The sequence below is a fragment of the Oncorhynchus mykiss genome, chromosome 16 (assembly GCF_057628025.1).
Source record: "Oncorhynchus mykiss isolate SJ-2025 chromosome 16, ASM5762802v1, whole genome shotgun sequence".
Lineage (NCBI taxonomy): Eukaryota > Metazoa > Chordata > Actinopteri > Salmoniformes > Salmonidae > Oncorhynchus > Oncorhynchus mykiss.
The window spans coordinates 40,433,046-40,455,726 of NC_143037.1; the positions used below are offsets into that span (position 1 = coordinate 40,433,046).

The 22,681-nt window shown below is 42.2% G+C and overlaps 1 protein-coding gene, 1 non-coding gene and 1 pseudogene across 3 annotated transcripts; 2 read left to right on the plus strand and 1 right to left on the minus strand.

Annotated features, from left to right (window-relative positions):
• The first annotated feature begins 479 nt into the window (after positions 1-479).
• On the plus strand, positions 480-561 carry trnas-aga (transfer RNA serine (anticodon AGA)). The gene has a single exon. It is a non-coding gene; the product is annotated as a tRNA-Ser (tRNA).
• Positions 562-887: 326 nt separating this feature from the next.
• LOC118948985 (5S ribosomal RNA) lies at positions 888-1,006 on the minus strand (annotated as a pseudogene).
• A 6,345-nt stretch (positions 1,007-7,351) lies between these two features.
• Positions 7,352-18,554, plus strand: LOC118939531 (uncharacterized). Of its 2 annotated transcripts, XM_036946781.2 has the most exons (21): positions 7,352-7,491; positions 7,591-7,649; positions 7,729-7,809; positions 7,911-8,035; positions 8,676-8,819; positions 9,125-9,223; positions 9,334-9,495; positions 9,635-9,734; positions 9,864-10,084; positions 10,732-10,888; positions 11,076-11,299; positions 11,598-11,718; positions 12,038-12,234; positions 12,349-12,463; positions 12,686-12,855; positions 12,951-13,048; positions 13,210-13,340; positions 13,669-13,858; positions 18,022-18,163; positions 18,269-18,365; positions 18,437-18,554. In XM_036946781.2, the coding sequence occupies exons 1-21, from the start codon at positions 7,469-7,471 to the stop codon at positions 18,508-18,510; spliced, it is 2,730 nt and encodes a 909-aa protein (XP_036802676.2). In that variant the 5' UTR covers positions 7,352-7,468; the 3' UTR covers positions 18,511-18,554. The 2 variants fall into 2 exon arrangements, with proteins under 2 accessions (XP_036802676.2, XP_036802681.2); XM_036946786.2 differs by lacking the exon at positions 7,591-7,649 and having other exon boundaries at positions 7,481-7,491.
• The last annotated feature ends 4,127 nt before the right edge of the window (positions 18,555-22,681 follow it).

Below are 22,681 nucleotides of genomic sequence, written 5' to 3' on the forward strand. Positions count from 1 at the left end.
GTTGTTCTGGTCTCTGTGGTGATTTTAGAGCTTTGTTCATATTTCTACTTTTACCGCATACACTTTAACCCGATACCCAGTTACTGTGCTGTAGTCAGTATGGCCGAGCGGTCTAAGGCGCTGCGTTCAGGTCGCTGTCTCCCATGGAGGCGTGGGTTCAAATCCCACTTCTGACAGTTGTTTAGTGCCTCTCAGGAGTCATGCTGCTTAGCAGTAATAATAAGAACGATGAAATAACATCTTCACACAGTGAAATAACCATTCATAATAAACACTCTCAAATGCAGACCTGGAGCTGAGCAAAGATCAAGGTTAAATAAGAAAACAGCTGGACTTAATAACAATTGAATGAGTGAACATTTTGTGTTATTGCATTATAATGAGTTACTGCATTATCTTTCAGTTGTTAAATTATTACTTTCTGTAGGCTATGCCTGTTGACCCATTCACTCCTAACAAGCCTGTTTTCTTTTGTCAATGTTGTCGTGGCCGAGTGGTTAAGGCGATGGACTAGAAATCCATTAGGATCTTCCGGCGCAGGTTCGAATCCTGCCGACAACGAAAATGCATTTTTTGACCCCTCCGGAGGTCAACGGGGAATAGGGGGATTTTTTTTGGGGGGGAGGGCAATCAGGCAAAACATTGAAGGGATTTTACAGGACCCTAATGGACTACAGACATTGACAGTCTCCTAGCCTAAAAACAAATGCTGAATGCACTGCCTAGATTTTGAGGGAAACGCACTGTCCATTATTTGATTTGATCAGGGCATGGCAGGGAAGCACTAACAAACTGCAGTCCAATAAAAAGACACAACATTATTAGGGTGATAAATAAAAGGGAGTTGCTCCACGCATGACACAAGAGAACCCTCTGCTGGAGCAAAACGCTTACAGCACCCGGTATTCCCAGGCGGTCTCCCATCCAAGTACTAACCAGGCCCGACCCTGCGTAGCTTCCGAGATCAGACGAGATCAGGCGTATTCAGGCTGGTATGGCCATAAGCGAAAGGCATTCTCTTGGTACACTATATAAAGTCAACGTGTCGCTTACTCTTAGGGGGACAGAGAAATGTCCACCTTGTGACACACACTGAAAAAGCTCAAACCTAGCTTACATTTCCAGCCCATATATTTCACTCTTGTGGGGGGAAAAAGGGCATATCCTAGGTTCATACTTATGACAACTTCATGGACTAGGGCCCTATAAAATACGGTGCGCCCAAACGGAATCACGAAATACAGGTATTAAACCGAAATTCAACAATATTCAAAAATGCTTTGAACTAAGGAGGAAATCAACTCAATGCCTTCAACTTGTTAGAAAATCCATTCATTTGCCCAAGTGAATCATAAGACATGAACAAAATGCATCAGCGATTCGTATTTCCACGCAACTTTCAGAAACTGCACAGGACTGCCCAGTTTCTGTGCGCATGCCAAACCCAACAACTATTCAGTCAGTGTTAAGAGCAGTTGTTTGAAACCAATCGGAAAGGCAAGCCAAGCTTGCCAGCCGCTCTTGATTTCCATTCGACTGACCATCAGTTTGTCACAACACTGAACTGTAGCAAACTAAAAGGATAACATTGAGTAAAAAGGTGTAGGTAACGGCAACATTAACCTTTTCACACGCGAGTTCCAAATATCTTCAACAGTTGCCCCAGTGGGAGTTGATTTTATGCGCGTGATCTCAGAATGCACTCACTGTTCCAAAATGTGGACAGTTAACCCGCGCTGACCTCAGTCCAAGGCACATTACCTGCAATTTTTCTATAGGCCGTTTCAACTTCAAATTTTGCCTCAATTCATTCACAAAAGTAGCCCATTTTACTGTTGCAGACCATTTCGATTTGAGAATTTAATGAGCCGGACAAACTTTCCTTCAAAAGAAAGCCCAAGCACTTCCCCAGATCAAGTATACAGTCCTTGCACATTTAGTGTCTTCCTTACAATTAACTGTGAACATGCGTGCATTCCTATCAAAGTACCTTATTTTCTGTGTAACGTGTTGTCGTTTCTACTGTAGCGTACCGTAAGTATAATGTACTTAGCGTTTTATTAATTCGTTCTGATTCTTGCCTAGATTGTAATGGACACATGTTTAAAACACTTTGAAGGTGGTACTGAACATGAGCTAATGCTAACGCCATACAATGCAGTCAGGTTATCACATACGCGTATGTCAGACTTATGGTGATCTCAACTGGAGTACCCCAATTGTCTTGAATGCACTGAAGTCGTTAGCTGATTTGAACACAGCATCAGAGTGTAAACTATGGTACCTCAGGGTTGCCAGATCAGACCCCCTTTCCAGGGGTATTTAGCTTAGAAAAACTGTCTGCCCCACCATTTATTGTTCATAAATCGCCCATCTTAGTAATATTTCCTGCATCATCCTCTCCATAATACCTTCCCCCAAGGACTTCACCTCCCAAAATGGATTGACCTATATCTTGCAACTCTGTTTAGCTTTCGTGCTACGGTTGTATTGGATTTTTGATTAGTTAACTGTAAACTACTTGTCATGTGTACGCCGTAACAAGTACAAAGATTTGCCACATGCTGAAGTGGCCAAACTAAGTTAAGACCTCAGGAAACGGGCGCAGTGAATGGCATTCTGGGATTAGGGAGTTATTTTATATTTTCTAAACTAGATTTACATGTTCCAATGGTACGCTGCAGGGACCACTCAGTGATAACAAGCATGTGATCAGAATCTCCCATAAGTGTTAAATTGGGTGTAGATCTGGTGACAGACCGCACATGGCTCACTCATCTTTTTTTAAGCTCAAACCATTGTGACCACTCATGACCTATGGATGGGGGCATAGCCACGGTAGCCAAAATAAATGGCCTGCCAAGTATGATAGGTTGCTAATTACTCAGGAACCACACCTGTGGAATAACACTTGTTTAGGCCCTAAAACAACAAGTTACCCATTAATGATGAGATTCCAACGGGGTCGGGAGCCGCGGTCCTCGTTGAGGGTGGCCCAGCAGTGGTCAAGCACCAGCGCTACCTTGGGGTCAGAGGACCTGGTCAGCTCCACCTCAAAGTGCAGAGGCTGTCTCAGGTACCTCACCACTGGATAGTCCTCCTCCTGGTGGAACGTGTTATACGAGGCGTCTGGAACACAGAACAAGACAACCGGGGGTCGTGTTCAGTGGGCACCATCTGAACTTGTCCATTAAGAAAAGCTTGTTTATAATATCCTGTTGTGCCCCGATGAACACAAGCCATTTATAGCCAACACTGCCAACACTACCCCCCCCCCCCCCCCCCCGCCCACCAGAGGCTTCTGACAAATTTTAGTATACTGTATACATTTTAGTATACTGTAAACGAACAGTATGCTTTCAATTGCGCGTACTAGCTTTTCACCTGTCTACCGGAAGCTGATGCTGTTGCTATGCAACCTCTTGCTAGCTATCTAGCATAACAAATTACTGGTTAGACATTATATGACTTCAGGTGTGTTCTTAAATTCAATCAGGAGTTCCAGAATGCGCACATGAATTCAGAGCGTTGTCAGATTGTCTGTTTGTAAATTCAGAGCAGAGTAGACAGCCAGAGCGAATTTACGAAAGCACCCGAATGTCCATTGAGAACGCACAATGACTATACCATTTAGCTAAGCTCAGAATGACGGGAATAATCACGTCAAACATTGGGTAGTTAGTTAGATAGCCTATAGTTATTATTTTGTCAAGTTTGATCTATAAGTAGCCAACTAACGTTAAGTATCTAGCTAACAACATACCGGTACATACTGCTGTACTGATAAAGCTATGTGGTTCGTAAGACCAGTGTAGCTAACAAATTGTTAGCCAATATAACGTGTAAGTTAACTTATTTAAAAAGTAATTACTTTATTACATTGCTCAACATTTTCTTAATATTTGTCATAATTAGTTAAAGCAATGAATTTGTATCCGCTCTCGTTGTACTTCGACTGCATATTTTCTGCCATTTTCAACAAATCTGGAAACGATGTGAAGCCACGCCCATTTTCTGAAGAATTGCATTATTGGCCCTAAAGTACGGAAATAGTGTCCTCTTCGTGTATTCCTCATATTTTGGCGAATTTAGTACGACATCCTGGAACATTTGGCATACTAAATATATCCATAGTATTTTTTTATTTCTATTTTATTTCACCTTCATTTAACCAGTTAGGCTAGTTGAGAACAAGCTCTCATTTACAACTGCAACCTGGCCAAGATAAAGCAAAGCAGTTCGACACATACAACAACACAGAGTTACAGATGGAATAAACAAACATACAGTCAATAATACAGTAGAAAAAGTCTATATACAGTGTGTGCAAATAAGGAAAGGATAAGGGAGATAAGGCAATAAATAGGCCATGGTAGCGAAGTAATTACAATATAGCAATTAAACACTAGAATGATAGATGTGCAGAAGATGAATGTGTAAGTAGAGATACTGGGGCGCAAAGGAGCAAGATAAATAAATAAATACAGCAAGGGGATGAGGTAGTTGGATGGGCTATTTACAGATGGGCTGTGTACAGGTGCAGTGGATCAGTGAGCTGCCCTGACAGCTGGTGCTTAAAGCTTAGTGAGGGAGATCTGAGTCTCCAGCTTCAGTGATTTTTGCAGTTCGTTCCAGTCATTGGCAGCAGAGAACTGGAAGTAAAGGCTGCAAAAGGAAAAATTGGCTTTGGGGGTGACCAGTGAGATTTACCTGTTGGAGCGTGTGCTCTGGGTGGGTGCTGCTATGGTGACCAGTGAGCTGACATAAGGCGGGGCTTTACCTAGCAGAGACTTGTAGATGACCTGGAGCCAGTGGGTTTGGCGACGAGTATGAAGCGAGGGCCAGCCAACGAGAGCGTATAGGTTGCAGTGGTGGGTAGTAAATGGGGCTTTTGGATTGGAGATGCTTAATGTGAGTCTGGAAGGAGAGTTTACAGTCTAACCAGACACTTAGGTATTTGTAGTCCACATATTCCAAGTCAGAACCGTCCAGAGTAGTGATGCTGGACAGGCGGACAGGTGCGGGCAGCGATCGGTTGAAGAGCATGCATTTAGTTTTACTTGCATATAAGAGCAGTTGGAGGCCACGGAAGGAGAGTTGTATAGCATTGTAGCTCATCTGGAGGTTAGTTAACACAGTGTCCAAAGAAGGGCCAGAGGTATACAGGTATACTATGATATATTTCTACAGGTATACTATGACCAATAAGCATACTAAATACTCAATTCATGTCACAAACAGTACAGTTAGTGCGCGTATTCGAACACAGCTTAGGCCAAATCAGGAAGTGCAGTCACCTTTTAATCCTGAATGACAATTGTCTTGCCTCATAGAGATAGATAAATCTTCTTAGGGCTGATCGATATGACAACAGCCAGTGAAAGTGCAGGGCGCCAAATTCCAAAGAACAGAAATCTCATAATTAAAATTCCTCAGACATACAAGTATTTCACACCATTTTAAAGATACACTTCTTGTTAATCCCACCACAGTGCCCGATTTCAAATAGGCTTTACGGCGAAAGCATCACTAACGATTATGTTAGGTCAGAGCCAAGTCACAGAAAAAAACAGTCATTTTTCCAGCCAAAGAGAAGAGTCACAAAAAATCAGAAATAGAGATAAAATGAATCACTAACCTTTGATGTTCTTCATCAGATGACACTCGTAGGACTTCATGTTACACAATACATGCATGTTTTGTTCGATAAAGTTAATATTTATGTCAAAAGAATCTCAGTATACGTTGGAGCGTTATGTTCAGTAGTTCCAAAAACATCCGGTGATTTTGCAGAGAGCCACATCAATTTACAGAAATACTTATACTAAATGTTGATGAAAATAAAATTGTTATGCACAGAATTAAAGATATACTTCTGCTTCATGCAACCGCTGTGTCAGATTTCAAAAAACCTTTACGGAAAAAACAAACCATGCAATAATCTGAGTACGGCGCTCAGAGCCCAAACAAGCCAAAAAGATATCCACCATATTGTGCAGTGAACAGAAGTCAGAAATAACATGATAAATATTCACTTACCTTTGATGATCTTCATCAGAATGCACTCCCAGGAATCCCAGTTCCACAATAAATGTTTGTTTTGTTCGATAATGTCCATCATTTATGTCCAAATAGCTACTTTTGTTAGCGAGTTTTGTAAACAAATCCAATCTCACGAAGTGTGTTCATTAGGAGCAGACGAAATGTCAAAAAGTTCCGTTACAGTCCGTAGAAATATGTCAAACGATGTATAGAATCAATCTTTAGGATGTTTTTCAAATAAATCTTCAATAATGTTCCAACCGGAGAATTCCTTTGTCTGTAGAATTGCGATGGAACAGAGCTCGCTCTCATTTGAACGAGCGTCACGAGCTCAAGGCATTCTGCCAGACCTCTGACTCATTCCCCTCTCATTCGCCCTCACCTCACAGTAGAAGCATCAAACAAGGTTCTAAAGACTGTTGACATCTAGTGGAAGCCTGTTGACATCTAGGAAGTGCAACATGACCAATATCCCACTGTGTCTTCAATAGGGAATCAGTTGAAAAATAACCAACCTCAGATTTCCCACTTCCTGGTTGGATTTTTTTCTCAGGTTTTTGCCTGCCATATGTGTTCTGTTATACTCACAGACATCATTCAAACGGTTTTAGAAACTTCAGAGTGTGCATATCTTAGCTTCTGGGACTGAGTAGCAGGCAGTTTACTCTGGGCACCTTTGGACAACTTATTCAGCCAAGCTACTCAATACTGCCCTCAGCCATAAGAAGATAAAAGACTCATCTATGCATCTGTGCCAATATAGTGTCTGTGACAGCATGGGCAGCGCCATTGAGGCTATCTTCATGTTAAAGTAGTAACATTTCTTCTTCACAATTGTCTGAGCCCTTCTGATGACCTGATGGGACATGACTTCAACAGGGTCACCAGTAGGGCTCAGCCAATGAAGTTGGTAGTCCCACCCAGTTGATTACATTCAAATTGTGAAAGTGCATGCAAATGCAGCATTTTGGCCATTAGAGGCCAATATCTTTCTCTCTGTCTGGGCTACAATTGTAGACGGTTGGGTAATTATGCGTTTCACCTGTGAAAGGCTGTTGTGCTGCTAATGAGGGAGTTCTATTAACCTGAGCCGAGACGCACCGGTCCATGGCCCCTGACATGAATGGATAAAAGCGGTGAGGGCGGAGCACCCTTCTAAAATTGAACAGTAGCCTTACATTTAGGGTTTTGTCCTAACACTACACAGCTGATTCAGATTAACAAAGCTGGATGATTATTTGAATCAGCTTTGTAGGGCTAGGGGAATAAAAAGAAAATGTGCAGCCCTTTGGGGTTCAGGTGACTGAGTGTGGGAAGCCTTTGTCATAGGGTAGAAGTTGCATACCCCTGGGCTGTAGGCTGCACACTTTGGGTCAAATATCAGGTTCTGTAGCTGTGTATTTTATTGGAACAAATCTGTTCTACAATGATTATTTTCCTTAGCTCAGGGTAAGTAGTAGCAGGCCTAGGAGAGTCTTATGCGACGCAAACATTTGAGTTGTGTTCTTCCTCCTTTTAATCAATCATAATTTGTCAAATACCTTACAGGTTGTTTTGCCTATTGATGGCAGCTGTGGGCATACAAGCACAACAGCCACATTCTATAAGTATGCATTTTGCACCCTGCAAATTTAAGCACTAAGCGTTTGACAATATTTTATTTTTAACTAACTTTTCCTATTCCAGATGACCTCAACGCTGAATGCCTTGGTAACGTTATTCGTTTGAGTGTCGCTCCTCTTTTTGAAGAGGTTGATGCTGTCTTCAGTGAGTTTGCCTCTTTTATGATTCTCTTTCTCTCCTTTCATAATTCATGGCTTGATATTGCTTGTCAACTATTGTGTTCACACCATCTCCATCCCTTCCAGATGACACACAAATCATAAACCTGACGCCTGGCCTTGCTACTCAGTGTGGATTCAGCTTTAAATTTGACCCCATGGGGAATGCCATGTTTTTTGCTTCTCTTCAAAACTGCTTTTCCCAAAACATGGTAACCCTAGTAACTGTAGTGTTTGCTTGTACTTCAAATGGACAGTTTGCCTTTCAGTGTCACTGCATTTGCAACTCATACTGTAGCAATGTAATTTTATTTACCTTTGACATGGAGTCATGCTGAGACCAGGCTCTTTTGCAGATGAGCCCTGTATACAAAGATACAAGTCAATATTTGCATCACTAGATGGAAATAATTAAACACATTCTTCAGTAAAAAGGTCCTCAATAAGCCTGAGTTGTTGCTGTAGAGGTGCTAATACATACAATTTAGCGCATGGAGGTTATTAGAAGTACGGTTCCAGAAACATCGACGCAGTTTGACTTAACTCTGTGGATATCAAAAGGATCTCCATTGTTAGCCACCCCTGGGTCTGGTATCTCTTACCTCTAAGTTAACGATGACGTAAGGTACAGCAGAAGTTTATGGAGGGCTTTCAGAGGGCCAGCCAACTTTCTGATACAGACTGCAGTGATGTGAACTATTGAGCTCTTCTCCTGTAGTGTGGCTTCAATACAGTGGCAGCTGCATTCATATAGCCAATTTTGCCACAGTCTATAACTTGCATGAATGTCACCTGAATTTTGTTTTTTGCAATATAGTGAAGGCTTTTTTTTCTCTTCCCCCTTCATTTTAGGATGATAAGATGTTCAGCTTGGTCATGCAGTTCAGGCTGCCAGGAAACCACATGACTGAAGACCCTGTGTATAGAGTGGGAAAAACTTGTAGCTACACCCCCTGGACCTCCCGAGAGATTCTGTGTGACCGCAACTACATGGAGGCAAGTGAGCAGAGCATGCCCCAATGGACATGTTTACAGTCGCGCTTGTCATACTGCCTGTATAAATGATCTGTCTTAGAGCTACAACTGTCCAGTGTTTTCACTTCTTCTGCAACACAACCTAGAGGTCTTGACTCTCAATTCCACTCGCCTCTTCAAAATGCACATAGGAGAACTTTAGAGGTGAGGAATTTTGGCCTATTCTCAATGCATTTAAGGAGGGGAGTGGACAGATTGAGAACTGGCCCTTGATTTCCTATTGTATGGGAGGGAGAAAATGCATAGGGAATAATGGCCTTCTCTAGGTGTCTGTCAGAAGGACTCTTCCAGACATCCAAACCGTCCCCGAACAGACCACTGGGGGCCCGAAAGCAAAGAGCGGCAACTTCCGTAGAGGAGCTGAGGTAGCCATATTTCAGTTTCTGTAATTTCACTACAACATGACAGGATGGCGCTAAACAATGTGCGTTTGTTGACAATTTTGTTTAATTCATGTTTCCATTTCCTGAGACAGGCTGTTGCTTCAGGATACAAAATGACAGCAGTCGTCTTTAGTCCTAGCAAGAATGTCATGAATGTGGATGAGGTCCAAAGAAAGGGCTATGCAATAGCCAACACTCCCACACGGCTGGTGTTAAGAAGCCCTCATAATGCAGAAGAGACATACCTCCAGAATGTAAGCTGACCTCCATGAACTGGGTCATGTTCAGTAGAGCAAACATTTGGAAACGGTGGCCCTACCTGAACTCTGCAACATATTGTTAATACGGTGTGCCCTACTGAACATGGCCCTGATGTGGTTGCCCCCTGAACAGGTAGCTGGGGTTCCGATGCGGGTGCTCTCAACCTCAACCTTCTTTGAGCAGAAGTGGCTGGTTACTCGAGTAGATGCCACAGCTGTTTGTCCAACACCAGGTTGAGTGTGAAATAATTTAAGATCCTATAAGCCCAGTTCTTAATTGGCTCCAGACAAGACTTTCATGTAGTGTTCAGTTGGGAAAATGTTCTGTTTTGATGTGCCCTTGGCTTCTTGTTTCACTGCAGAGGCAGTGGCCTTTACTCCAGAAGTGATCACCTGGTACATGCCCAAGCACATAGACCCACTTTTCTCCTCTGATGCCTTCACCATGTTGGAGGTGTACATGGGAATTGACGCTAAGAGGCTGGACACTGAGGAAATGGCTGCCAGAAACTACTCTGTTTTAGTCACAGAGGCTCATATTATTGTTGAAATTCCGGTGGGGGCGGTTGGCGGCTATTTCAAGGTCAGCATTGGATTAGTAAAATGTTCCTGTTTAATTTCTGTCTTATTTGTAGAGCCCTTTTTACTACAGCAGTTGTCAGTGCTTTGCAGTAACCCTTTGCCATCTCTCATGGGTAAACTCCTAGAAAGGTTGTCTTGTGTAAAATGTTTCTTATTGAGCAATTGTCTGCTTAATCAGGCTAATATACAATGGATTGCAGAATTGTGTGAATTTTGCATAAAATTACATTTAAACATACTCTACCGCTTGTCTTTGCAGTTTGTCCTTTAGCCGCTTGAAATTTGAGACCAAATATCCACACTAAAGTATTGTTTACCTGACTTTTTAGGTAGCCGGTAGCTTTGCCACTCAACTGAATGCAAGGAACACTCGGCTGCTGATTACATATTGTGCAAGTGTTTACTTTACGTGTCAGTTGCTCTGAAAATGCACACCGCCGGAAATGCAAGTTGCCAACCATACACCTACCAGCTCTCAAGTCTGGTAACCAATACTTTCCTTTGGATATTTTGTCTTAAATTACGAGCGGCAAAAAGACAAGCGGTAGAATAATTGTATTTAACATTCTGGCTTATAAGGAACATTTACCTTTTTTTGCACTCCAATTGTGTATTACAGCCTGACTGCATCCCTCGTCTCCCTTACAGAGCCATATTCAGGATGACCAGTACTTTGTCACTTACACCATTGAGCCCATGCTTGAGTTGCTGTGGCTCGAGGAGGTCGCACACGAGGACACCAGCTATAAAGTCCTCTTCCCTATCACAACACCTCTGATGGCCAGGCCTCCACAAGTTCGCAACTGTGAGTCTGGTTTAGTTAAATAGTGCCTATGGTAATTTGGGATGCCTGGGTTGTTCATTAGGCACAAAACAGAAGGAAATGTACTGAAACGGGGAGGCAATACCTGGACTTACCCAATAACAAATGTCAATTTTCAACTTCCATTGTACCGCATTTCAAAATGTTTCCTTTGTTTGCCAATGAACAGACACGCCCTTAGACACAGTTCCTGAGCAGGCAGTGTTTGTGCTTGAGTTGGGGACCTTCAACCTTGATGTGGAGCTGCTGAACATCACCTTTCCCACCATGGTGCTAACTGTTGCAGAGTGCAACGCCAGGGGTTTCAATGTTCGGGAGCAGAGATCCCCGGACAACACCTTGAAGACCTTCAGGCTGGAGGTGCCCTTCTCAGACCCGGTGGTCTTTAAGGAGGTGTGTTTCTGTTAAATGCAAAGCCACACGCAGTGATTTGTACATGCCCTAATAAGTGGGCCACCAACAAAATATAAATAATGGCACAGATGTATTTTGTATCCCTCATTTACTCAAGTGTTTCCATTATTTTGGCAGTTGTGTGCATTTGATGTAGAGGAATGAGGGCAACGTTACTTTAAGTAAATAGTTTGTTTTAATAGTACCCATGTGTACTTAGTTGTCAGTTGATGTTGAATAGCGTTCTGTTACAACAATAATGCTGCCCAATTGACCAATGCTTTTAACTTCACTACAGAGAAGGGCGGAACAAGGTGTCACAACCTTCACTCTTCAGCTGATCTACGGCCTGGTCATCTTTCCAGAGTACGCGCCTTTCTCTCACTCTGCCGTTGTGGACGCTGTACTGCTGGACATTGGTATGTCTCTGGACTACTCCAAACTACTGTTGAATGGTTTCCTCTCGTTAATGATTGCCCTGAAAGGAAATTGGCAGTGAAAGCCCAACTAGCCATACTGTAGGGTTTTTCTATGCGGTCTCTCTACAAAGAAAATGTTAAGCTTTAGAGTAGTTGGACCCAGTTGTCCTGTTCCTGATTTGCCAGGATCGTTTTTATTCAGTCCCACCGTAGCAAAACATTTTGCAATCTAAACAAGGGTTTCGTCTTGACAAGTTCAAGTAGTACCTTCCTGTTTTTTGTGCTTAATAATTGAACACAACCCTGTTTGTCCTTGTAGTGCCACCTTCAGTCACTGGCAACTGTGATCAGGGGAACTTCCACATCACTGTGGACTACAGGAACCAAGAACCCTTTTTTGTGGTCTTGGTTGGCAAGCGGCTGCTTAACCATGAGTTTGCTCAACAGTATTTAACAGAGGGCGACACAGACTTCACCATCACGTTGCCCTTCTCTTCGCCGGACGCAGTGTTTGAGGTACGACTCTCTCCCAAAACATGTTAACCTAAATTGCTGCAGCTAGCCTCGCTTTCCTTACCCTGTGTACATGCATACAATATTGGACTAATGAACTCTCCCATTGGTTCCCAGTCAGTTCACTCGTCCTCTGTCAGGAGCAGACTGGATGTGGCTCTGTTGAATCCTTACAACAACATGACCATCAAATACTTTTCCCTGGCTTGCAGCTTCCTCAAAACGCTGACTGGTTGGTTCTCAAACAATTACTTCTGATAAATAGTCATTTAACATGGTTACCAAACCTGGGTTCCTTGCAAATACTGTGAGTCTAATAGTAGTGCCAGATGGGCATGGTTTGCACTTTTGGTGCTATTCCATTGGTTCTACTGTGCTCGGCAAGCTCAATAAGTGTAACAAATGCAGAACCCAGGTCTGATGGCTACCTGTCTTTTGCTCCCCTACCTCCAAGAGTGTTTCTCTAACGGAACGATGACTGCGCTGGCGGTGAAGGTGGAGTCTGCTCCCGGTCTGAACCCCGGTCAGCTGACCCTGAGCGACCCCGCCTGTGGTCCCACCTACAGTGACGATCGCGTCGCCTACTTCCACTTCACTGTGAACTCCTGTGGCACCACCAGGAAGGTACAATGACTATTACCCTGAGGTGATGGGTACTGTGTATTTACGGACTGTTTGCTTCTGCAGGCTGTAATAAGCAATTCCCCTCTACTACATAGTTTATCAACAATGTCATGCTGTATGAGAACGAAATCTCCTTGCCAGATGAACTTGAGGTGAAGCGGAATGCCACGACGTCTTCAGAGGAGGAATATCAGTAAGTGCATTACGCATTACAATTGTAGCTGTTATAGGGCATTTTTTTTCTTCACCAATTGCTCAATACTTTGTATACAGGGAAAATGGGCCTCTACTACCAGTGTCCACTCCACTGCTTGAAGTTTCCCCTATTGAAGTTGCTCACATCCCTCTTTTTAGGTTAAAGGTTTCCTGCTACTATGTGGCCAACATCACTCGCACATTGGCCTTCCTGACCAGGCCGCGTGACAACGAGCCTTTTGCCGCGACTGGGACGGGTCGGCTAATGGTCAGAATGAGACTCGCTCAGGGTAAGCGTGCACAAATTCAGAATTTCAACTTGACCCCTAGCCTCTAAAAGTATCTTGGAAGGTCTCCTTTACAAAACCATTCCCAAAAATCTAAGCCTAATGATATTTCTCTTGCTTTCTGAGATCTACAGGTGTGGCTATGGAGTAACGGTGAGGTGCTGATTTGGGAATTTGTTAGAAGCCTCTGGTGGGGGGTGGGTAGTGTTTGCTATAAATGGCTTGTGTTCATCGGGGCACAACAGGATATGATAAACGAGCATTTCTTAATGGACAAGTTCAGATGGTGCCCACTGAACACGACCCCCGGTTGTCTTGTTCTGTGTTCCAGACGCCTCGTATAACACATTCCACCAGGAGGAGGACTATCCAGTGGTGAGGTACCTGAGACAGCCTCTGCACTTTGAGGTGGCGCTGACCACGTCCTCTGATCCCAAGGTAGCGCTGGTGCTTGACCACTGCTGGGCCACCCTCAACGAAGACCGCAACTCCCGACCCCGGTGGAATCTCATCATTAATGGGTAACATGTTGTTTTTGGGCCTAAACAAGTGTTATTCCACAGGTGTGGTTCCTGAGTAATTAGCAACCTATCATGCTTGGCAGGCCATTTACTTTAGCTACCGTGGCTATGCCCCCATCCATAGGTTGAGTGGTCACAATGCTTAAAAACGATGTGAGCCATGTGCGGTCTGTCACCAGATCTCCACCCAATTTAACACTTATGAGAGAATCTGGCGCGTGTTATCGCTGAGTAATCCCTGCAGTGTATCATTGGTACTGCATCAATGTATGCTGCATCAAACGACTCTAAACCGCATTGTCTGAAAAGCATCTAAGAAATGTTTTGTACTGATGAGAAATAAAGGTCTTCACAACTTTATTCCACCTTTGCTTGTAAAACATAAATGTTAACGTTATCTAGTCTAAATAACAGGTTGACTTGTGGGAGGGAGCCATGTAAATCTAGTTTAGAAAGTATGGAATCCATGTTTGTCAAGCAAGAACTCCTAGAATGCTGTTCACTGTGCCCGTTGCCTGAGATCTTAACTCAGTTTGGCCACTTCAGCATGTGACTAATCTTTGTACTTGTTACAGCGTACACATGACAAGTAGTTTACAGGTAACTATTCCAAAAGCCAATTGTTGTCACCTCCCCAAATACAACCGTAGCACGAAAGCTAAACAGAGTTGCAAGATATAGCACAATCCATTATTGGGGGTTAAGTCCTTGGGGGAAGGTATTGTGAAGAGGATGATGCAGGAAATATTACTAAGATCTGGGAATTTATCAACAATAAATGGCGGAAGACTATATAAGCTATATACCCCTGGAAAGGGGGGGGGGGGGTCTGATCTGGCAACCCTGAGGTACCATAGTCTACACTCTGATGCCGTGTTCAAATCAACTAACGATTTCAGTGCATTCAAGACAATGGGGTACTCCAGTTGCGATCACCATAAGTCTGACATACGTGTACATGAACCTGACTGCATTGTATGGCGTTAGCATTAGCTCATATTCAGTGCCACCTTCAAGTGTTTTACACACGTGTCCATTACAATCTAGGCAAGAATCAGAATGCATTAATAAAACGCTGAGTACATTATACTTACGGTACGCTACAGTAGAAACGACAACACGTTACACAGAAAATAAGACTTTGATAGGAATGCACGCATGTTCACAGTTAATTGTAAGGAAGGCAATACATGTGCAAGGACGGTATACTTGATCTGGGGAAGTGCTTGGGCTTTCTTTTGAAGGAAAGTTTGTCCAGCTCATTAAATTCTCAAATCGAAATGGTCTGCAACAGTGAAATGGGCGCCCTTTGTGAATGAGGCAAAATTAGATGTTGAAACGGCCTATAGAAAAATCGCCTTGGACTGAGGTCAGCGCGGGTTGAATGTCCACATGTTGGAACGGTGAGTGCATTCTGACCACGTGCATAAAATCAACTCCCACTGGGGCGACTGTTTAAGATATTTGGAACTTGTGTGTGTGTGAAAAGGTTAATGTTGGCATTACCTACACCTTTTTACTCAATGTTATCCTTTTGGTTTGCTACAGTTCAGTGTTGTGCCAAGCTGATGGTCAGTCGACTGGAAATCAAGAGCGGCTGGCAAGCTTGGCTTGCTTTTCCGGTTGGTTTCAAACAACTGCTCTTAACACTGACTGAATAGTTGTTTGGGTTGAATTCAGGCACAAGTGACCTCTTGTGTTTAAATCAGTTATTGCACTAAACCTAAAGGATGGTTCAGATGCCTGTGCAGCATGGATGTTTGAAACTGAATAGGATCAGTTGACAGGATCCCCAGAAGTTGATGCCACTTTCAATGGAATTTCCTGTCCTAGAGGAATGCGCTAATTGGGAGTTTCTAAACATGAACAAATACCACGGTCAAGTGTAGCAGCGTCTTGCTAACCTTATTTAGCTAGCTAATGTTCATATTAAAAAAAGTTACTACATTTTTGATTTGGGTGAGCACTTTGCTACAGATGGACACGCTGGCCTAATTTTTATCTCAAGAATTTAAATTGGGTTACTATTGAAAGATGACTTATTTTTCCTACATTGTAATGGGCTACAATGACTTTGACCATGATTATGCACGCTGCAAATGACACTTTATTTTGCGGGTGCCTTTTCAGTATCTGGATGCATGTTACACCAAGCAGTGTAGTGAAGCAACTTTATTGGTCAAAACCATTCATTTGGGGGATCGGTTTGCAAATACTATCAAATCACGCAATTTTACCATTTTTATGAAATGGTATCAAAAACCTAAATTTGGCAATGTGGACACGGAGTAACTTTACAGCTGTTTATTAAATCAGCAATGTCATAGCAGTTTAAAAAAAAACAAGCTGAAAATGTTTTGTAGATCATAGGAAAAGACAACATTCACATGGCTGTGCAAAAAATGGGTAGTTCAGATTTGTCACTTCAGCTGCAACTATCTTGCTGTGCAAAATCCTGACCATCGTCTGTCAGCTCAAGTGGATTTGTACTGGTGTGGGCGTTTGTCTCAATGTAACATCTTCAGATTTCACAAATTCCTTTTTTGCTAATATCGGGCAGTTAAACAGTAAAGGATAAACCTCCCAAAGATGCAAATTGCTCTGGCGCATTGCATAATTCTTGTTTAAAATGAAGTACTTGTGTTGAAAAATATGATTGCCTTGATACCGACTGTCTATTCGGCAACTTTGGTTAAACCACGGTCAATTGATCAATATTCAGGTCGCCTGTAGTCTTAAAATTCTGGATAATTTAGAATTTTAAGAACCATTTAGAGGGACGTTTCACCTCATGTCAATGGAATTGAATATTCATGTTTGACATCCGTCATTTAACAAGCCATTGCAGTAGACATAAATAAATATTGTTGACGGAAAGCCCAATTTCTGTTCTTTAAAATAAAATAAAAACGTACTAAATCAGATTCATCCAGGTCTGATGGGCCAAAAGATCAGAAATGACAAACCACTGTCGTGACCTTGAATTATCTGAGGACTTAAATTGTTAAGCGACTCTAAATGAATCATGTTAGGATTTGGGGTGCCGAGGAAGCGGTTTTAAAGTTACCGTCTCCCGACTTAAACTCTAGACGGTAGAAATCTATTAAATTGATAGTGAACTTATGAACCATTACATCGTATCCTCCTTGCAGCTGCAGAAACCCCAGCCTTATGATTCAGTACTATACAAGTTGGTTTAATTGAATTACTAGCTAACTAAATAACACAGGCTAAACACACAGGTGACACAATATGACGGCTTGTTACAAGGTTTCTCCCCCCCCCGTTCCGTAAGGGACACTTATCGTTGATACGTTTTTGAACACACGAACCGGCACCAGCTTGGAGTAAAAGCATGAATGTATTTGAGGGATGCCGCTGTGGAAAGGTAGGTGGCTTGTCTTCTCTCTGATTGGCTACATGAGGTCACAATGTCGTTGGTTGTCCGTGGCTCCAATGACTAGTCTTGAACAGAACTACAGGATGGATTGTTCTGGAAGATGGGCTAATCAACCCTGTCACTGATTCCTCAGTGGGTGATGAGTAGGATGGTTTGGATATAGTAGCAGAATGGTCCCACTTATGTTCATTTTTCTAGGTACTTGTGAGTTTAGGAAAGTTCTGAACGTGTAGCTTGCGCCTCACGGTTTTCTGGTCTAATGTTAATTTCTATTACCGTTCCTCTTATGCACTCTGGCCGCCGGGGACGCTTCTGTCAGTCTGACCCGCTCTGATGTTCCTCGTGGCATGGCTACTTACTATGCACATTTTCTAGGGGCGTTTCTCTAACACGTTCAAAAGTGAATACTGGAACAATATTTCTAGCAGAAGACTGGTCAGATTAGCTATAGAAAATGAATGTCATATTGGTTTTTATTTTGTGATTTTTACTAGAAACGTGCTCACTCTACAGGTAGGAAGTCTCGAGCCTTTACATGAAATATGTTTTTTCAAGACAAAGGTGATTTTTTTTGTTGGGGAAAGCCTGTTGGCAAAAACATTACTTCAGTTCATACTGGAGGGGGAGAAAAAACCCACTTCTGCTGTAAATTGATCTGATCCTCACAGGGCAGTCATGACACCACCACAAGACTTCGTACACAAGGCGGTTGGGGTTTGCAGCGTTTTCTTGTTCCTAACTTAGTCCCTCTCTCCACTGGCAGCTGTGAGAACCCCGAGGATCCATACCGTGTTGTCTTCCACCCGGTGGTAGCTGACGCCAGGGTCCACTTCCCCCCTCACGTCAAACGCTTTGAGGCCTATATGTTTTCCTTCGCCGAGGATGCGCTTGAGCCGAGTGGCCAGGTAACAAAGTTCACCCAACAATCTTTATTGGTTAATTTTGTTTGAGTGGCAATCATCCCTTTAAAAAATAAATAACATCTGACACATCAAATCTTTGATTCCTAGGTCTTTGTCCATTGTGATGTGGTCATCTGTGATGCCAGTAGTCCGTCTGGCGGCCCCTGTAGTGGACAATGTGTGAATCAGGACAACCCGAAAAGAGGTAGGTCTTGTTTTATGCTTTTCAGACCCTGGCAGACCATAACTGAACTAATAGGTTCTCTCTCTCAACAGGTCAACGACATGTCAAAGACCTCTTTGAGGAGCGTCATTTCTATGTTTCTTCTGGATACATTCTTTGGGTGTAATGTCTTGTTCTAACATGTCAAATAAAGTGTTCTATATAAAACAATCCTAACCGTTGGAGCTACCTTAATTGTATCTGATTTGCATTTAACACCATGTCGTAGGCTTGTCATCTGACATGTATCAATCAACCCTTTTGTAAGCATGGAACTCTGAACCATCCACCGGAGGGTGATAAGTGTTGCACACCAATTTCCCATCTAGGACAAACAATGGGAAATGAAACAAAAGCTTTCCAATGTCCAGTAGGATGAAATGACTCAATGTTATAGCAGATGGTGGTTTGCCAAAGTGAAACCAGCAGGGCTGTGGTTGGATGCAGTGTTGGTAATTTTCAACTGAAATTACAACTTTCCTTGATACCTCTCACTAGCTTGGTTTCCATCCAAATATGGACATTTCTTCTTTAATGATATGCATGTCAATCTCTCATGGCTCAAATGGGAAGAGCTTGACTTCATCGCTACTTGTTTGTGTAAGAAGTGTTGACAAGCTGAATGTACCGAGGTGTCTGTTTTCTAAAACTACTAGCGCACAGCTCGGACACCCATGCATTCCCCATAAGACATCTCTTCACAATCTCCAAGCCCGAACTACGAAGGTAGAGCTATGAATACGCTGCAATCTATTCCGCATCAGGATAAGATTTCAACACACACCGTACGGAACAGCGGGGACTGAAGACACTCCTTTAAAAGTTGTGAGCTTGCACCGCGGGACGGCTTCATTGCTCCAGACCACCACAAGGGGGAGTTGGCGCAATCATTATGCATTTGGGTCCCAAGGCTTTGATGACCAAATACTAATTTTGACACCAGCCACCCTTGCTTTGTGGCGCTCAACGAAGATTGCTGACAAAACAGATGGAAGTTGTCTTAACGAGTCAAGCAAAGGTACAATTTGAGAGGAATGTGATAATGTAGAGATGCGGCTATATATATTTTTTTGTCAAAGTCAAAATTACGAAAATCTCTATTTAGCAAGTTCAGACTAAGAAGTGTTAGGAGAATGAATTTGTCTTTCAGGGACTCCTGAGAACCAACAAACCAGGATGTCTTGTGAAACAGTGGATGTAAAGAATCTAGCTGGCTAAAGCGTTGACTGCACAATTGTAAGCTTGCCTTGCAATGCAGCTGAAGTAACATGGCTAGCTATTTACTTGCTGGAGTCGGATTAAAAATAACTGTTGCCGCTCTGGGTATGGACCCTAAAGTATTTCTGAACTAATATTCATACCAATCAATGAACCTCAAGTCTGAATGGCATTCATGACGCCTAGAGTAGAATATACCGTTTGTGCCAAGGATGCAAGACCTATCTACACATGTATTTTAGTTATTACCACGTATGAGATTCCCATATTGTAGCCCGTACATTGAATATATTCACTGACCATGTACTCTTCCTTGGCAAATAAAGGTGTGGTCCAGGTATGACAGACACTTTCAGTCATATCAAACGATGCGGTGTCTGCATGTATGTATTACAATTATACACTTCAGTGTTTACTGCTCCTGGGATATCAATGATTACACATTGTAACTATACAACAGACTAAACATGATTGATTTGTAATTCATATATACAGGAAAAAATTACGCAAAACATTGAAGGGATTTTACAGGACCCTAATGGACTAGACATTGACAGTCTCCTAGCCTAAAAACAAATGCTGAATGTACTAACAAACTGCATTTAGTCCAATAAAAAGACACAACATTAGGGTGATAAATAAAAGGCAGTTGCTCAACGCATGACACAAGAGAACCCTCTGCTGGAGCAAAACGCTTACAGCACCTGGTATTCCCAGGCGGTCTCCCATCCAAGTACTAACCAGGCCCGACCGACCCTGCTTAGCTTCCGAGATCGGGCACATTTTAACATCTTTTTTATTATATACAAAACTATTTACAACAAAAGATTAACAATTCACCCTTTAACAAAATCAGAAAGAAAAAAAAAAAGAAACGATTATAAACTAAAACCAATTTAATTACAAGTTTTCCATTTGATAGAATTTCAATTAAAGTACTCACCCACAGTTTCCTCCACTGTATCTATATATTATCTCTATCTTTCTCTAAAATACTACCTACTACATTCAACAAAAGTGCATCAAATTTTCCACCCTCGTACCACAAATCACATTCTCTTTTTAATATCCCTATAAATTTGATGCAAACCACATTTGTAAAAATCTTGTTTTATTTTAAAATCATTGTCTTCACATTCTATAGATTTATTTTACATTTACATTCTTCCATATTGATTTCACATGTTTGCGAACACCCTACACCCACTTATAAACCATCTAAAGTTTTAAACCTGATTTAAATCATGTTTCTCCCCATAACTTTCAGAATATAAAACCGGTAAACCCCTCGCTCTTTTGACCACCTCTTTTTATTAAAATCACCCACTCCCCAGGAATACATCATATTTTCTTGTACATATTCTCCACAGTAGTTTTACTTACAGTGGGGCAAAAAAGTATTTAGTCAGCCACCAATTGTGCAAGTTCTCCCACTTAAATTTGAGTTCTGTAATTTGCATCATAGGTACACTTCAACTATGACAGACAAAATGAGGAAAAGAAATCCAGAAAATCACATTGTAGGATTTTTAATGATTTTATTTACAAATTATGGTGGAAAATAAACTTTTGTTACTGACCAAATACTTACCTCAATACTTTCTCATTGCCAACAAAGGGTATATAACAAAGGTCAAACGTTTTCTGTAAGTCTTCACAAGGTTTTCAAACACAGTTGCTGGTATTTTGGCCCATTTCTCCATACAGATCTCCTCTAGAGCAGTGATGTTTTGTGGCTGTTGCTGGGCAACACGGACTTTCAAGATTTTCTATGGGGTTGAGATCTGGAGACTGGCTAGGCCACTCCAGGACCTTGAAATGCTTCTTACGAAGCCACTCTTTCGTTGCCCGGGCGGTGTTTGGGATCATTGTCATGCTGAAAGACCCAGCCACGTTTCATCTTTAATACCCTTGCTGATGGAGGTTTTCACTCAATCTCACGATACATGGCCCCATTCATTCTTTCCTTTACACGGATCAGTCGTCCTGGTCCCTTTGCAGAAAATCAGCCCCAAAGCATGATGTTTCCACCCCCATGCTTCACAGTAGGTATGGTGTTCTTTGGATGCAACTCGGCATTCTTTTTCCTCCAAACACGACGAGTTGAGTTTTTACCAAAATTATATTTTGGTTTCATCTGACCATAGGGAGAATGTCATATCTTCTTCTGGATCATCCAAATGCTCTCTAGCATTTGCAGGATTTGAGTCCCTGGCGGCGTAGTGTGTTACTGATGGTAGGCTTTGTTACTTTGGTCCCAGCTCTCTGCAGGTCATTCACTAGGCCCCCACGTGGGATTTTTGCTCACCGATCTTGTGATCATTTTGACCCCACGGGGTGAGATCTTGCGTGGAGCCCCAGATCGAGGGAGATCATCAGTGGTCTTGTATGTCTTCCATTTCCTAATAATTGCTCCCACAGTTGATTTCTTCAAACCGAGCTGCTTACCTATTGCAGATTCAGTCTTCCCAGCCTGGTGCAGGTCTACAATTTTGTTTCTGGTGTCCTTTGACAGCTCTTTGGTCTTGGCCATAGTGGAGTTTGGAGTGTGACTGTTTGAGGTTGTGGACAGGTGTCTTTTATACTGATAACAAGTTCAAACAGGTGCCATTTAATACAGGTAACGAGTGGAGGACAGAGGAGCCTCTTAAAGAAGTTACAGGTCTGTGAGAGCCAGAAATCTTGCTTGTTTGTAGGTGACCAAATACTTATTTTCCACCATAATTTGCAAATAAATTCATTAAAAATCCTACGATTTTTTTTTTTCTTATTTTGTCTGTCATAGTTGAAGTGTACCTAAGTGGGAGAACTTGCACAATTGGTGGATGACTAAATACTTTTTTTGCCCCACTATCTCTTCATCTACTTCAACCACATTATCATATATTGCCTGAAATGGAAGGAACCCAGGAATTACCTCAGGTGACATAACATATCTGCCTCATCCCATATTTACAAAACAATATATTATTACACTTATCTTTGGATTTAAATATATAGGCTGATTTAAAATATTTTCTAAAATGGTACATTCATAATAAATATTTGGTAAAAACTGCCCCCGAGCCTCAAACACTTCT